An 18,045-nucleotide genomic window follows, 5' to 3' on the forward strand; every position below is an offset into this window, starting at 1 on the left:
ATGCTTGGCGTCCCTTAACTGTCTTCCTTGCTGTGTATCACCGTGAGTCTCAAGCAACCCTGTAGTCCGGGCGCCCGCCCACGAGGGTGAGGCTAGCTCTGCGCACTTCACAGTCCTGGCGCCTGGCAGGCGGGGAGGGTGCGGGCAGGCGGGGCGGCCAGGGTTGGAGGGAGGGGCCGCGCCCCATGTTCGGTTGGTGACTGCGCCTTCCGCCCGGGCTCGCCTAGGCTCCCGGGATGCGCGGAGGTGGAGGCGGCGATGGCGACGATTTCTCTAGCCGGGCAGCATCCAGGCCGCCGGGCGCAGCTGGGGTCGCGGCCGCGATGTGGAGGAGGAAGGGCGGCGCTGCAGCCATCCGGCAGGTGAGAGGCTGTGGGCCCAGACCAGAGGGACTCTGAGGCAGGCGCGAGCGGAGAGCGAGCTGAGCTTGGCCTGGCAGGATGCGCACCTGTGTTTGCGTGCACCCTGCAGGAAGCTCCTAGGTTCTAAATGGATGGACCACAACCCACCATCACAAGCCTGAGTTCAAGCATCACTGGACTGACTTAGGCCCGTCTTTCCTTCAATTCTAGAGAGCCCCTACCCATTGCCAATCACTGGTGGGGGTAAACCTGCAGGCTCCCACTCCCCTGGTGCTTAGTCCACTGTGCTTCACAGCTGCCTCCTCCCTCCACCAGAGACCCGGGTCTTCCCACCCCATCAGCTATTGGCCTCAAGGGCTAGTTCAGGGGTTAGAAAGAATGGAGGTTTGAAATATTTTACTGACCTTGGGCAAGTTATCTAGCCTCCCCGAGGTTTCCAGGATCCATTCAAATCAGCCGGAATGGGACAGAACTTTGTTCTGTGTGATGGTTACGCTCAGAAAATGCCTGCCATGGAAAAACGACACTTGTTGGGGGTGGGATAAATAGGAGTAATCCAAGTCAAGAGTTAACTTGTAAGGCTTATAAATGTCCTAACATTTGCTTCAAAAATTAAAGCAGCACGGTATTGGGAACCCATCACCCCCCCCCCTTTTTTTTTTCAGGTGGGGATCTTGATATATAGCCCAGGCTGGCTTCCAAGGAGGTGATCTTCTTGCCTCATGAGTGCTTCGGATTACAGACTTGTGCCACCACATCCAGCTTTTCACACATCTTGTTTTGTTTGTTTTTTCAACAGAGCCTCATTGTGTAGCCTTGGCTGGCCTGGAGCTTGCTAGTCTCAAACTCACAGCCTGTTTCCACCTCCTGAGCACTGGTCCTATGCCACACCTGCATCTTAGTAAGAGTTGACACTATATAATATGTTTGAAATTCCTAGGTTTTGATTCTAGTTACCTAAGCATCCCTCATCAACTGTAATCAGATGCACGTGAATTCATTTTGTGAAAAAGTCTCAGTCTCACCATATATATGTAATCCAGACTAGAAATTGTATGATCCTGGCTGGCTTTGAATTCATGATCCCCTTGGCTCAACCAGTTGTGTGCCACTACACTCTGCTCATACTGTCTTACTGTGGTTAATATATGTGCTTAAAACTAGTGTTCTGGGCTGGTGAGAAGGCTCAGCACTAAGGGCCCTTGCCACCAATCCTGAGGACCCACATGATGGAAGCAGAGACCCAACTTCCACAAATCATCCTCAGAACTCCACATGCATGCCTGTCTTAGTTAGGCTTCTATTGCTATGATAAAACACCATAACCAAAGCTACTTGGGTAGAAAAAAGATTTATTTCATTTTACAGCTTGTAGTACATCACACAAAGTAAAGGCAAAAATTCAAGATAGGAACTGATGCAGATACCGTGGAGGACTGCTGTTTACTGGCTTGCTTTTTTCATGGTTTGCTCAGCCTGTTATGGTACCCAGAACCACTCACAGTGAGCCCACATCATTCATCAATTAAGAATATGCACCACAAGCTTGTCCACAGGCCAGTCTGGTGGGTTATCATCTCAGTTCAGGGGCCTTCTTTCAAAATGACCCTAGCTGTGTCAAGTTGACATAGAACTAAGAAAGCACAGTGCAACAATACCACACACACACACACACACACACACACACTGAATATATAAGACAATAAAAATATTTTTTAAAGTTGGTATAACTTTTTTTTTTTTTTTTTTGGTTTTTTCGAGACAGGGTTTCTCTGTGTAGCTTTGCGCCTTTCCTGGATCTCACTCTGTAGACCAGGCTGGCCTCGAACTCACAGAGATCCGCCTGCCTCTGCCTCCCGAGTGCTGGGATTAAAGGCGTGCGCCACCACCGCCCGGCAAAGCTGGTATAACTTAAAATCATTCTGATACAACTTCTGGTATTATAACTTAAAATCATTCCGATGCAATTTATTGGAAATAGCATTTAATGTTTAGAAATGATTAACCACTGTTGACTTTATTTTGAAGCATTGAATACACACACACACACACACACACACACACACTCACACAAATATATATAACACTTTTGTCATTTGTTTGTTTCTTGAGACAGGGTTTTTTCTCTGTAACAGTCCTAGCTATCCTGGAACTCACTCTGTATACCAGGCTGGCCTGGAACTAACAGAGATCCAACTGCCTCTGCCTCCTGAGTGCTAGCATTAAAGGCATGTGCCACCACACCTGTCTTATATCTTTGTTTTTGTTCTCAACTTCCTCTTAAAGTCCCAAGAGTTAGTACTCTGCGCTGGTTTGATTTCATCTTCCATTCCTTTATTGTTTTTGAAGTTTTGTGTTCCAGGAACTTTTTTTTTTTTAACTTGGGAACAGAATTTTAATACTTAATAGGATTTTTTTGAGAGTGAACTTTAGTTTAATATCTTATATAAAGCTTCGAGCATGAGAACATAGCATGTAATAACTACCCAATAAATGACAGCTGTTGTAATTTAGCTTTGACCTACAGTTCCCTCTCTTGAGTGTGAGCATGCATGCTTGCGCGTGTGTGCGTGATGGAGTTAAAGAATGTGGGCCTTGAGAAACAATTGCTTAGTTCATATGAAATTTCTGCCACTGTTATGCCCAGATCTCAGGGACCTCCAAAAGACCACCACGGAGACCGAATCCAACATGTAAAAGTAAAGAGCCTTTATTCTCTTCAAGCTCTGAGCTTGGTCTCTCTGTCTGTCTGACACAGTGGTGAGAGCTGAGAGCCCTGAGCTCAGAAGGGGGAGAGGTTTTATCATAGCAGAGGTTGGGGTGGAGGTATCTGAAAAGCAACAACAGGTGTGTACTAAAGGACATCTGGCCACCTTATCTAATGGTTGGAATGTTTGGGATGTCAGGTACTTCCTCACCCCTGGGTGGATCCCTGGGTGGTGTCAGCTTATGGCTTTTCCTGGATCTGGGTCTTGCCTTCCAGTAAGCCTGTCACAGAAGCTGTGTCTAGGCCCCTAAGCCTGTCATGGCTGCTGTGTGGTCAAGCTGTTTTGGGGCCCCTCCACACCACCTTGCTGAGTGATCTCTCTAACTGTGATTCCTTATCTTCAAAATGGAGATATAGATATCATTTTGGGTCTTTGGGGAAATTCAGTAGTGTGGAGCCCTGAGAACAGTGCCCAGCATATCATAAGTACTCTCTAAATAAATACTGACAATTGTGCTGACAGATTGTATTGCTGTTATTTCTTAACATGGAGTTCTATATATTTTTTAATTGATTATGCAACATTGCCCCCACAAATAATTCCAAATTATATTCCCAATGTCAGGAGTGAATCTAAGACCTCATGCATGTCAGGCAAGTGCATCACCACTAAGCTATGACACCCAGCCTGTTTTTTGTTTTGTTTTGTTTTGTCTTTTTTTTTTTTTTTTTTTTTTTTTTTTTTTTTTGCTAATGGGTCATACAAAGTACAAAGTTGCCTAGGCTGGCTTTGAACTTGCAGCTCTCCTGCTTCAGTCTCCTGAGTAGCTGGGATTACAGCCTTAGTGTCCCCCTCCCCTCTCTCCCTATTCCCCTGCTGTTCTTTCTTTCCCTTGATTAATGTTGGTGCCTCCTCATCTCATCTTCCACATCTATAGCATGGGGTCTTGTAACTCCCATCATCCCACTTCATTATCACCTGCTTTACTTCTCTAAGCACCTTGATTCCAGGGTCATCATTCTTATACTTTCCTTGGCCCAAATTCCTGTTACTCTAGGATCGCTGCTCTCTCTGCCTTCTTAGATGGAGTTTTACTTCTTCCCTTTTCATAAATTAACTCCAAGGAACATTTTTTTTTAACAAACAGTAAAACACTGTCTCATACCAAATGTGTTTACAAATAGGCATGCAGTCTTAAACTAAAAACTGTAAGAGGTGTCTATTATTACCTGTAATCATTGATCAGCATATTTTTTTTCTAGATTTATACTTTTACCTCCCATAGAATTTGAAGAAAACTTATTTTGCAGAAAAGTTGGTGTCATGTTGCAGTGAAGTAGTTCACCCCAGTTTGTGTGCTACCGTCTGTGGCCACTGCAGCAGCAGGGGCGGCTTCTGTCTTAATGGGAGGCAGAGTGGTCACATGGCTTTTCCAGAACTGATCTGATTCTCACTGCCAAGGCTGTACTTGTAGTTAAAGACTGAAAGACTTGTGTTCTGGGCAGTCCATAGCTGTTGCTTGGAGCCCCAGTAATCCCTCATTGACTGGACCCATTCAGCACCCTCTGATCCAATAGCTAAAGACACCTGGAGGCCTTTGGGTTCCAGCTCAAGCTGGTGGTTAAATATTCTGAGCATTGGCTCTGGACCTCCCCAGTGCCATTGGTTATTCCTGCAATGTTAGATTAAAGCAAACGTTTTCCAAATGTCAAGAGCAGAGCACTACATGTTATCTGTCTTGCTGGATTCTTGTTTGGGAGAGAATGGACAGCAGGCCACACACATCTTTGGGGGTGGGAACAGTGAGGATTGGTGTGAGTATATATTGCATCTCTTTGCATAAGAGAGAAAAATGATTACAGAAAGAAGGTTATTCTTTTAAGGTACCAGGTGCTTCTTAATAATCTATAATCATTTTTATGTATTCAGAAACTAGCTCCCTGCAAGAGCAGTACATACTTTTAACCACTAAGCCATCTCTCTAGCCCTCATAGTGGTATGGTGAGTGTGTCTGTGTCTGTATCTGTGTCTCTATGTGTCTCTGTGTGTGTTTGCTGGTGATCAAACACCAAACCTCCTATATGCTAGACAGGAGCAGTACCATTGTACTACATCTTCAGACCCAAAATGGTTGCTTTGCACCTTGGAAATTGCAAATATAATCTCAGGCACCTTTTGTTACTTTAATTTTTTTCTTCTTCTCTCAAATATAGTCCTACATGAATTTTTCTTTTCAAAGGAGGGTTTTTAATTGGCCAAGAACTTAACTCTCAAACTAGGAAAAATAAATAAATCCTGAAAAATAGAGATTTCTCCTGAGAGAAAATAATGGGATTTGTCAGTGATTTATGAGCGTTTATAGAAGGGCCACATTATGTATGAACAATGCCCTCCTACTTGTATTTCAAGCACATCCTGTTGCTTGCCTGTCCTTCTGCTGCAGAGGATAGGTCTCTATTTCCCAAGCTGTTCATTCTCCTCCCCTCCCATCATCTTTCACCCACCTGGCTTCACTTCACCAAAGCTCCCTTCATCCTTTCTCAGCTCCTCCCTGGGATATAGATTCAGTGCCCATTGTCCCTGGCTGTAGTCCCTGCAACCACACTGATGCAACTCCTCCCAGGAAGAGATCATAAACTTCCAGTGGTTGGGGATGCCGTCTCTGTGTTAGACTTTTCAAAGCAATAGAGATGAGAAATTTGAATGCTTTTGTAAAATGCAATGCAATTGCTATGCTCACTATTCCCTTTCTGTCTCTGGGTGTACTTTGGTTTTTTTGTTTTTTGTTTTTTATTTTTTTGTTTTTTGTTGTTGTTGTTGTTGTTGTTGTTGTTGTTGTTTTCTTTCTTTCTTTCTTTCTTTTTTTTCTTTTTTTGTGCAGGCTTATCTTCCTTGGCCCTCTTTTGGCATATATCCCTCGTCTGTGAGTTGAGGTCCTGACTCTCTTCCTGTTCATTTTTTTGTTTTGTTTTGTTTTTTGAGAACACAAGGAAGAGACACCTCTCTCTGAAGATGAATTCAAGTGCTCCCAATGCCACCTTGTTGTACATGCCTCCCTTGCTGGGAGGAAACAGCACTTCTGTCCAGGAAGATCTTCGAGATTTTATCCACACGGCAACCTTGGTGACCTGCACTTTTCTGCTTGCCATCATCTTCTGTCTAGGCTCTTATGGAAACTTTATTGTTTTCTTGTCTTTCTTTGACCCCGCCTTCAGGAAGTTCAGAACCAACTTTGATTTCATGATCCTGAACTTGTCTTTTTGTGACCTCTTCATCTGTGGGATTACAGCCCCCATGTTCACCTTTGTGCTATTCTTCAGCTCAGCCAGGAGCATCCCGGATACTTTCTGCTTCACCTTTCACCTCACCAGTTCAGGCTTCATCATCATGTCCCTCAAGATGGTGGCTGTGATTGCCCTGCACCGGCTTCGAATGGTGCTAGGGAAGCAACCTAATTGCACAGCCTCCTTTTCCTGCATCTTGCTCCTCACCCTGCTTCTCTGGGCCACCAGTTTTACCCTTGCCACCTTGGCTACGCTGAGAACCAGTAAGTCTCACCTGTGTCTCCCCATGTCCAGTCTGATGGCTGGGGAAGGGAAAGCCATTCTCTCTCTGTATGTTGTTGACTTTGCCTTCTGTGTTGCTGTGGTGTCTGTCTCTTACATCATGATTGCTCAGACCCTTCGGAAGAATGCTCAAGTCAAAAAGTGCCCCCCTGTGATCACAGTTGATGCTTCTAAACCACAGCCATTCATGGGGGCCTCTGGGAAGGGAGGTGGAGATCCTATCCAGTGCACTATGCCAGCTTTGTACAGGAACCAGAATTACAACAAACTGCAGCACATTCAGACTCATGGATATGCTAAGAATCCCAACCAGATGCAGATCCCCTCTGCCAATCGACTCCAGCTGATATCAGCCATCAACCTTTCTACTGCCAAGGATTCCAAAGCTGTGGTTACCTGTGTGATCATTGTGCTGTCGGTCCTAGTGTGCTGTCTTCCTCTGGGGATTTCCCTGGTGCAGGTGGTTCTGTCAGACAACGGGAGCTTCATCCTTTACCAGTTTGAACTGTTTGGATTTACTCTGATATTTTTCAAGTCAGGATTAAATCCTTTTATATATTCTCGAAATAGTGCTGGGCTGAGAAGGAAAGTGCTCTGGTGCCTTCAGTACATTGGCCTGGGCTTTCTCTGCTGCAAACAGAAGACTCGACTTCGAGCCATGGGAAAAGGGAACCTTGAAATCAATAGAAACAAATCTTCCCACCATGAGACAAACTCTGCCTACATGCTGTCTCCAAAGCCACAGAAGAAATTTGTGGACCAGGCTTGCGGCCCAAGTCACTCAAAGGAAAGTGTGGTAAGTCCCAAAGTATCTGCTGGACACCAGCACTGTGGTCAGAGCAGCTCGACGCCCATCAACACTCGGATTGAACCTTACTACAGTATCTATAACAGCAGCCCTTCTCAGGAGGACAGCAGTCTGGGAAAGTTACAGCCAGTAAACTCTTTTGGATTTGCCAGTTCGTACATTGCCATGCACTATTACACCACTAATGATCTGATGCAGGAGCATGACAGCACATCAGCAAAGCAGATTCCCATCCCTTCTGTTTAAAATCACAAGGCCAGAGAATCTGGAGGGAATGGGTTCCCAAAACTGAGTAAGCCTTTAGAAGATTTTGAGGTCAATGGCAAAGCAAAATTTGAAGAGTCCGCTGAAGAGTTGATCATTAGATTTTCCTTTGTCTGAAATATTAGTATCCATATTTGCTTCATGTTTTCTTGACATTTTAAGATTTGATGTAAAAGTTTATTTCAATTTTTACTCTGATGTGTGTCCCAATCTTTTGTACTAAACTGCTAAGAAAATGCCAGGAACAATTCTACCGATGACAGCCCTTTGCGTCAGTGTTATGTTATGGGTCTTTAGATATGTATTGGCCACATTTTTAAAGGTATACTAAAAAATGATCTTTCTGAAGTGTTATTTTTATAAAAAATATAGACTTTGAGTCTCTGAAGTACTGAAATAGAAAACAGTATTCTTTTTTGGTGGCAAGTTGACTTAAATGAAAAACTTACTGTTAAAGCAGAAAATAGAAATGTGTTACCTGTACCTCTGTCCTTATCAAAAGTTCTCACCCAGTGTGAGGTACTTCCCTTATAAGACAGCAACCTAACAACACAGAGTTGTGATTCTTGTTACTTCTTACACTTCAATTGAGTAGCTAGTTTTACAAAATGTTTTTGGTAGTTACCAGTTAATTGCTGTTCCAGAAGGACCTTAACCGAGAATCATATGTAGTTGAGGACTGCAGTACAGCATGAGGCACTGTTCTCAGAGAACAGACAGTGTGTTCAGCAGTTTGTCTGAGAAAGGCAGTGCACACACCTATTTTGCGTTTAACACTAGCTACCCTTATTTAGCAAGGCATAAAGATACAGTTGTGGGGATTGACATAGGTTTCCCTTCTGTGTGTAGAATTTAGTCGATAGCCACCTGACAGTGTTCACATAGATTTTCAGAAATAAACTAATTTAAATATTGCTATGGGAAAAAATTTCAAGGTGATCTATTAATATTTTCAGACGGAGGTTTTTAGGTTTTGGCTTTTTTTTTTCTTATTCTATTTTTATGGGGCTGGAGATTGAGCCTAGGTCCGTGTGCATGTTAGGCAACCAGTCCATCATGAACTACATCCCTAGCTCTAAACTAATTGTTTTATATTCTCATCAACCTTAAACTAGAAATGAGCAACAATGTTATTCTTACATCTGAAACTAATTTTATTAGGTATTCTGATTACTAGGAGAACAACTGTGAAATCATATTTTTAATGTAAAAACATTTTTGTTATGCAGTGATGATTTGAATTCACTAGAATTTTGGAAAACTATTAGACCCAAAATAGAGTATCTTTACAAACTGTTATATCCAACTAGTATTCTCAAAGCTCATAAGTGCAAGGAACAGAAGGCGCTCAGCTCAGAGCGCCCTCCCCCAGGCTCTCCTCACCCTCCAAGCTCACAGGAGATGCTGAGAGATGGCTCCTTAGCCAGAACTAGCCAAGGCTCCTACAGCTACAATACTTTCTAGTGCTCACCAGTCAGGTCTGTTTCGGAGAATTAAGTGTGAGGACAGTTTTCAAATTCACCTTCTAGAACTGGCCTGCCTAGTTCTCTCCTCCTCTTCCCCCCTCTGTGTCTCCCTTTCTCTTTTCTTGCTACTAAGTTTTATAGCATATCCACTCTCCTTTATTTTTGTGACTGGATACTCTTTTGGAAATCACTTTTACCTGTTTTAACTGTATTTGTATCAATTCAACACAATGTGGTTCTCACTAATATTCCCATGAGACAGATTCAGTACAGACCTTTCTTCAACAAACAGTTAAGACATCTAAGACGCTCTCCCGAAATCATTCGGAGAATTCTGACAAATAACCAATTAGATTTCTTTTCTTTTCTTTCCTTCTTCTTTTTTTTTTCTTTCTTTCTTCAAGACAGGGTTTCTTTGTGTAGCCCTGGCTATCCTGGAACTAGCTCTTTAGACCAGACTGGCCTGATCTCAGAGCTTCTCTTGCCTCTGCCTCCTATGTGCTGAGATTAAAGGCATGTGCCACCACCACCCACCACCAATTAGGCTTTTGTCTTAATTGAAAACTTAATACTTAGTCCAATAAAGCAAGCAAATCTGTATCAATATTATTCACACTTTTAAAGGTATATATTTCTGGGGCTTGGGAGATGGCTCAGAGGTTAAGACCACTTGTTCTTCTTCTAGGGGATCCAAGTTCAGCTCTCAGTACCCACACAGTGGCTCATAGCCATCTGTAACCCCAGTTCTCTGGGATCCAATGCCCTCTCCTGACCACCATGGGCACTGGACACATATGATGCACAGATATACATGCAAGCAAAACAATCACACACATAAAATAAAATTAAATCTTTTAAATATTTGAAAAATTACATTTATAAAAATGTATACATCTCTTTTGAGGGAGCAGGCATTTAAAATGTGACTTAACAAAAGGTTATAAAAATTACTACTTGTAAATTTTTAAATGTTAGGTTTCCTGTGCGACCTTTGTGTTTGAAATTATTTGACCAGCATGGGGCCCATTTTTGAGAAGTAAAAATCATAGAATAGAGAAGACAAAGCATGTACATAGAAAGTATTCAGTTTCTTTATGTTCATCAAGAAATTATTGATTTAATTTGCATGAAATACATAGTGGGCTATATTCTTGGCTCCCCTCTTTAAATAGAGAGATGAACCTTGTTTCTTCATAAGCTACATATGTCTGTCTATACCAGTATAATGATAATATTGTTATAAATAGACATATATAACTTGTCTTCTCATAAGGGCTAAAATATTATAAATCAAAGTAATGAGAGTTCAGTTGAATATGATTAATTTGCAGAGTACATTGATTTTTCTCTTGATGCTTACTGTGCACAAATTATATATCTCTAAAACATTTTATAATCAGTGTTCTGATGTTAACCATTAGGCCAGATTTCTATTTCTGGTGTTTGTTTTAATGGAATTTTAAATTAAGGTTGGAAAATAAAAATACTGCAAATCCTAACTTTGTGTCTTTTGTTTGTTTTCTTGTTCTGCTTTTTTTTTTTTTTTTTTTGAGACAGGATTTTACTATATAAGATAGGCTAGCCTCAAACTCATTCTGCTCCTGCTCCTGTTATGATTTATTTTGTGGGGAGGGGCACCCCTGAGGGTATCCCGAGCATACAGGTAAACATACTGGGCAGATGCAGTGGCAGGCTGGGCAGATGCATGCCATGCAGGAATGACAGCAGTGGCCAGTAGTTCACAACCCAGATGCTGCATCCACATGGAGAGTTTATTATAATAGAGAGATGAAGAGAAAGATAGGAAAGAGAGAGAGAGAGAAGGAGAGAGAGGGGCCAGGGGTGCAGAAGAGAGCGAGCGAGGAAGGGGAGGAGTTTTCCCTTAGAATGAGGCTTTTACATCAGGATGCAGGGCAGCACCAAGGGATGGGATTTCAAGGGGCAGGTCAGAATATTAACATTCCTCTGTTTGGATTATCATGAAAAGAGGTGGGTTATGGGAGCAAGTGGGGGAACAAGGGTGCTGAATTCTCCAGGATACTTCAAGCTGACAAGGGCAAAGTGGGGAGGGGGAACTGGGAGTCGCATACAGCTGTCGGCAGCAGTAAGTTTGCTGCCTTAATCTTAAACGCCCCTTTTTGTCCTGTCCCAGTTAAGTTGCTTGTGTAAAAAATGTGCAGTTGGGTTCCGGAGGGTGCTGGGGATCAGTTCCCCTGTGGTTTTTCCTGTTTGGAAAACAGTGTCGGGCTTGCCTCTGGATACAGAGTAACCATTCCTTGACTCCTGCTGTTAGAGGGGTATATAAGCCCATGTTGGTACGAATAAAGAGAGCTGCTTCCTTGATGAACTGAAACTGGGTGTCTAGAGTGCTGTTTAACCTCAGCGTCCCTTGCCAGATTTCGTGCTCCAGCTGTGGGGGTGCAGAACACAGCAGAAGATCTCAGGAACGTTCCTTGAGGAGCTGAGGAGGCAGGTTACAGCAGTGGTGTTCCAGGAGCTTGGGAGAAATGGCATGCCAAATCAGGAGTATAGAGGCCATCGCAGCTGCTGTTTCTCTGGAGGTCAAATGGGAACAATGAATCTGCAAAATATGCTTGAAAAATAGGAGGGGTCAGAAATGGGCTCTGGAGATTGTTAGTATTCATCAGACCAGATTTCTTGATGCAGCAGCAAAACTTTTCCCAGGAGTTCGTAGTTATCTGTAAGACACCTGGAATGGATTTGCATCATGGTAAAAGGGTTAAAAATCCATTTAAGGACTCTTAAGAACTCTCAGTAGTCAATGTTATATCCATTTATCAAAGCTGCATTTATCAGTATTAAAACTTAAAACCAGTCTATCCTGTACCATGAAGTCGGGGGCTGTTACACTGACATGCCCTAGTCATCAAACATCGTCAGATCTGAGAAAGATAAATTTAAGAAGTGAGACAACTTTCCAGCTACCGAGGCAGCAACCCCAAGTCTCTCTGTGGTCATTCAGGGCGCGGGGGGGCAGAAGCCCCAAAAGCAGCACTTGTTCAGCTGATAGGCCCAGAAGATCTGACACATTTTTTCTGTGGAGTAGAAATTTGGGGAGACTGACCCACCTTGAACTTGCAGTATGGGGCAATCAGTCCTCCATTGTTCCACTTATTCACAGTCTGGACAGGATCTCAGCTTTTCACTGCATGGCCAGCCTTGCATAAGCTTCTGGATGGAAGTTCTTCTGTGGCCATCTATCTTCTTGGAGGAGATAGATGCTGCCAGAACTGACATGTCTCTTTATCATAAAAAGCTTTATATTAAATGCCATATTCTCATATCTCTACAGGTGTTTGAGGACTGGAGGAACAAAATCTGTTAGATGTATTTATAACTTTGAAAGCGCACATATACACACACATACACACACACACACACACGTGTGTAAATATGTATGTATGTATATGAGACTTAAATCTGAATATACAGGTTTCCCAGTTAATTATAGCTTAATTGAGTAATTATAGCTTAATTGACAAGGACAGGGAAGTTAACATTCACAAGCCTGAATAGACCTTGAGTGAGGAGAGACATTCTTCAAGCTGTTGGCAGTGATATCTGAATCTATTACCATTTTTAAGGCCCTGTAGATGTAGTTCTGATCTTTGAGTACAGCCAGATTATAATCCTGAATGACTTACATGGAAATATTTATTTCTTAAACTGTCTCCTGAGAAGACAAAGACAAGTGACAGGGAAAAATCCCAAGGCTGAATGAGAACAGGAGAAAAGGGGCTTGTGAGTCAGGGTGCAGCCCAACTCTGAGAAGAGACCCTCTGAGAACAGGAAAAGGACCCTCCTGGTGGACTCTATGCCAGGGTTTCCATCCCTAAGATAACCCTCCAGCTTCTCCTGGGAATAGGGAGCACAGGATGATGTTTTTTCCATAGCTGCTTCAAGCTGAAACAGGGCACAGATGGTCAGGACTCTGGCTAGTTAAAGGTAAGGAGGGAACCCAGGCATGTGGTCACATGACCTGGCTGTAGAGGCAGGGAACAAGTATGCTTGGCTGGGCTGGTCCACATCACACAGACAAGAGTCTCTGTTGACATCCGTCTGGAGAATACTATACCCACATTCCCAAGAGATGAGGTGGGTAGTCTTTGGTTATTTAGTGGAGCCTTTGGTTATTTGGTGGGTTATGGATGCTTGTTATAATTTAAGGGAATATAGGAATATAGGATAAAAAGACAATTATTAATCTCAGATATTTTGCATTAGCATGGACTTTGGTATATTGATATAAATTTAAAGTTAATTTTGTTATACTGTATATATGTTTCTTCTCTCATTTGGGGTATTGTGCTTATGTAGTTCATTTGAAAATGCAATGTATAAATAAGAAATGAGGTTAGTGGTTATTCTATAATAATCAAACCTGTAGTCACATTTGGTATATTTTGTAGGTTAAATATTTATATTTTAGTTAGATAAATGGTCTTCAAATACTTTAGAGAACTATAGAATATGGCATTTAAAATGTTTTGTTGGGCTGGGCAGTGGTGGCACATAGCTTTAATCCCAGCACTTGGGAAGCAGAGGAGGGCAGCTCTCTGTGAGTTTGAGGCCAGCCTAGGCTACAGAGTGAGTTCCAGGAAAGGTGCAAAGCTACACAGAGAAACCCTGTCTCAAAAAACTAAAAAAAAAAAAAAAAATGTTTTGTGAACTTAAGGTTTTTCATGACAATGAGACACATCTGCTCCTGGCAGCATCAATTTATTTCAGTTATTATGGGCATTGAATAAACTCCTCAGGGAGTTTGCTTTTATTATGGCAAGGTTAACCCCTGGACAAAGAAACTGTTCTTGCCTTTGACTTCTGACAATGTGCTGTGCAGACTGGACATCCAGGACACACAGGAAAAAGACTATTAAACTTTGCCAAAACAAGGCAGGACAGTCTTTCAAAATTCCTGTTTCTTTGAAAAGTCTGCCAGATACTATGGGCCTGTAGGCTGAAGATGGATGCTCCAATATGACAGGGGAACTTTGGGTGACTGTCCAGGCAGCAAGATGTCTCTCTTGTTAGATAATATTACATCCTCCTGGGTCTTTGATAGAGTTGAAGATTGGTTATAGTTGCAGTTTTCCTTAGTTATGGTTGAAAGTAAATTATGTATAAAAGTTTAGAGTCACTAAGATGGCTGTATGGTGGAGTACTTTCTCTGGATTTGCTAACTGTAAATGGACTGAATATTGTAAATTACTTCTTACTTGATAACTTTTTTTTCTTTTCTTTCTTTTTTTTTTTTTTTTGCTTTTTAGAACTTTATTTCAATGTAACTATATGCATAAGAAATACACTCATATTGGTTAATAGAATGCAAATATGTTTAACTTATCCTACACAATCTTGACCAGACACTTGGTACATAGTTTAAATTTTCAAAAAAAGAAAAACAAAAACTGCAATCTGGTTTATTTCTATCTATTACAAATGTATAAAAGATCCTCCATCAACGCTGCTGATAGCAGCAGAACCTTGAGAAATATACCTTTGGTTTGCCTCAGAAAAGGAACACATATTACACTGTAAAGTTTATAAAATTGGCGCAAAACATTGTGGTAATGTTACAATACCAGTTTTAAGAGTTCAGTAACTAATGGGGAGCCGATGGGATACATGCAGAACTGTAAAAGCGATCTCACTTAGCCAGCTGTACGCGTAGACTGTAAATCTACATTCAGATAATTTCTGAACTAAGACTATCAGCTCAGTTTATCTGTTGAGGTCAACCAGGAAACCCTAGAATATACCTTGATTTTTGCAAAAAACAAAATAGGGGGAGGGGTTTCTTCAGCATTTCAGTCCACGAGTAACAGTATCCTAACAGGCAAAGTGTTCTCTCACTGTGGACATAGAATGAACTGCTGCTAGAGGTCAACTTGGGCTTTAATTTGTATTAGCACTTACATGCATAGTAGTCCAAGTTGTTGACCTCATGACTTTAAAAAGTAACTCTAAAAAAGTAAAATGGCCCTTCTTGGAAGACTAAAGAAAGACATCCAGCTACAGTTGTAAAAAGTCTCATCAAAACAATGTACCCTTTTATGAATTACGCCTCAATTTAAAAAAAAAAAAAAGTAGCCCCAAATAAGAAGCAGCTCTGAAAAAGAAAATATAACTTAAGATATTTGAAAAAAACAAGGTGAATACAGGTTCAAAAATAATTAAGATACATTTTCCTAAGGCTACCTAGAATTAGGCTTTAAAGAATTCTACCATTTCAAGTTTACCACTAGTTACTAGATACCAATTTACAAACAAGATGTTCACTTTTTTTGTTCCTTTATCAAGAGAACAATCTACCTTCAGACTCTGAGGGTGGTGATGGGGAGGGACTAGAAGACAAGATTCAAACAATCCCATGCAAATATCACATTTTTCAAATGGAAGAACTCCAAACTGCACTAGAAGTTCCAATCACTAAGACACTTTCCATTGAAATGATTTAAGTACAAATACATGGCACCAAGGTTTAGGCCTAATATAGGCCTGACAACCAAGTCCTTGTTTTCTGGAAGAAAGGCCTCAAAAGTCCCACTCAATTCCACATAACAATGCTTCAAAGATCAATTAGGTTTTCATTTCCTTAATATTTTTGTTTTTGACTTCTAATCTTAAAGACTAGATTAAAACTTTGCTCAATTCCCAGAAGGCATTGCTTCCCTTTGCTCTATGAAAGAGTCCACCAAGACCTCTTCCTCAAAACCATCTAGCCCCCAGCCTCCAGCCTGTGCTTGTGATGCAATTCTCAACATCCTGAAAAGGTAATGTAGGTAAAATATGCTTATAAACATTAAAACTAGTTGTTAGAAAGACGTAACTAGCTTTATAATTTAAGTTTTAAAACATAAATATTTGTAGCTTGATCTGCACTGACAATGATTGTTGGAGCCTAGAATTCAACATTTACAAATTCTCATTCACACACACAAAATACACTATTATCACACAACTTGTGTCTTGAGAGAATCTTCTGCTTTTTAAATCTTTGGCCTCTCAGTCAATCCCAAGTTCAACCAACTTTAACTAAAACTTCACTCAGAATTTCACCAAGCTTTTCACCCACACATTTAATGCTTGTTGTATCTTTCATCAACTGTCAAAATCTGAAGCCTGCTCAGAGATCGCCAGGTAAAAGAAAATAAATGAAATATACAGAGGTTATTTTAAAACAGAACATGACCATCAAAAAAAAAAAAAATGTCACGATTCCCGATTGGGATCATCCTTTGTTTACTACCAGTAAGAAAAATCCCACGTTGGACTATTTCACACTCCGGCATTGGCCAAAGGACACGAGAGCTGGTTCTGGAGCATACAGTTTCTCACACAGATGTCCCCAGAGGAACACCAGGGACAAAGTCACGTGAGGCCTCTCCTGTACAGAGGCTGTCTCACAGGGGCAGCGAGGACACCCACTAGTTTGTGGAGATCCCTGAGAAAGTATGATTCTTAAAATCTGGACTGTACATAATTCACATCAGCCCTGTTCAGGTACTCACTGGAAGAAAGATGCAGCTGTTTGCCAGAACTCAGCACTCCACTCTAGATCAGCCATCACTTGGCTTTCTCACAAGTGATATTCTCTAGTTTAAAGGATAATTATGTTGGGCTACAGATTTGCTATTTCCAAGGATGACTTAGAGTTCATCACTCATCACTTGATTTGAGTAACCATCCCAACATCAACCATCTATTGAAAAAAGAAACTCTTCAGAGAATGACTTCTCACTCTGTAAGAAATAAGCTGGAAACAGCAAAGTAAAAAAACTCTAATGGCTGATACTGAGATTAAATTGTGTTCAATATGGGATCTAGTGGCTTACTGCAAAAACCAGACCCGGAGAGCTGAAGAATTACACATATGCTCACCATCAAAATAACTTACATGAAACTGCTTCTGGCATAGATCAAGAGGTTAAGATTAAAAAAATAAAAACAATGGATTGAACCTGCATGTTCCATTGCTCATAAACTTGCACACACTATTGTTCTGCAAAAAAGACAACTGCAGCAAAGAAAAATGGCCCTTTTGCAAACAAGCCTAAAAGTAACCCCCAAAAAGAAAAAAAATAACATGCATATATGTATAAAGTGTTACTATTAAACACAATGCTATCTCTAGGGGGGGGAATTAACTGCATAGGTTAAAAAAGAAAAACAAAAAACCATGTGCAACATCTTAAGCCAGTAAAGCACCAAAATAAAAAAAAATTTAAAAACCCACCAAAAATCACTTTTCATAATGATTAACATAGAAGCACAAAATTTCGACCATAAGTCAGGAAGCAATTACCTGGACAGATACAATGTCCACTGTTGAAAGAATTTTTCTTCAATTTAAATGTCTTTTCTCATCTCTAAAGAAACCTTAAAGTGCTAACTTTACTTATATAAAGCAGGCAAATTCTTCAAGTAATTTGCTACGCCAATTTTTATCAGCCTAAACAAGGAACTAAAAATAGCAAGTGAAGTGAAAAGGGCAGAACACCCGACCGGTTCCACACAGGTAGACACCCCGGAGAACGTCACCTACCATCCCGCCTTTCTTCACTGCACTGCACAAGCTAACAGATTAAGTATCTGTTTTCTTACATTAACTCCCTAGGATTTGCTAAGGTTTTTGCAAGTCACTAGGTAACACATACAGTCCTAAGGAAATAATGTCACTTAAAAATCAGCACTGGACACTAATTAAAGCGAGCTTGTGTGTGTCTACTGCCTTAAACTAAAAGTGAGGCATTGCTTACAAACTGTGACGAGCCGCCCTCCACCGGCCGGCTCACTACTCCTGCCCCTTGGCTGCTTTTTCAAGGAAGAATACATTAACCAGATGGCGAT

At 41.3% G+C, this 18,045-nt stretch overlaps 1 protein-coding gene across 1 annotated transcript; it reads left to right on the top strand.

Annotated features, from left to right (window-relative positions):
- The first annotated feature begins 233 nt into the window (after positions 1-233).
- Gpr75 (G protein-coupled receptor 75) lies at positions 234-10,666 on the top strand. Its single transcript, XM_015989542.3, has 2 exons — positions 234-362; positions 5,952-10,666. Exon 2 carries the CDS (start codon positions 6,083-6,085, stop codon positions 7,688-7,690), a length of 1,608 nt encoding a protein of 535 aa, XP_015845028.1. The 5' UTR covers positions 234-362; positions 5,952-6,082; the 3' UTR covers positions 7,691-10,666.
- Positions 10,667-18,045: the final 7,379 nt, after the last annotated feature.

The sequence above is a fragment of the Peromyscus maniculatus genome, chromosome 10, assembly GCF_049852395.1.
Source record: "Peromyscus maniculatus bairdii isolate BWxNUB_F1_BW_parent chromosome 10, HU_Pman_BW_mat_3.1, whole genome shotgun sequence".
Taxonomy (NCBI): domain Eukaryota; kingdom Metazoa; phylum Chordata; class Mammalia; order Rodentia; family Cricetidae; genus Peromyscus; species Peromyscus maniculatus.

Excerpts from the sequence above, each read along its gene's own strand:
- Gpr75 (XM_015989542.3), top strand. The coding sequence starts at position 6,083 with ATGAATTCAAGTGCTCCCAATGCCACCTTGTTGTACATGCCTCCCTTG.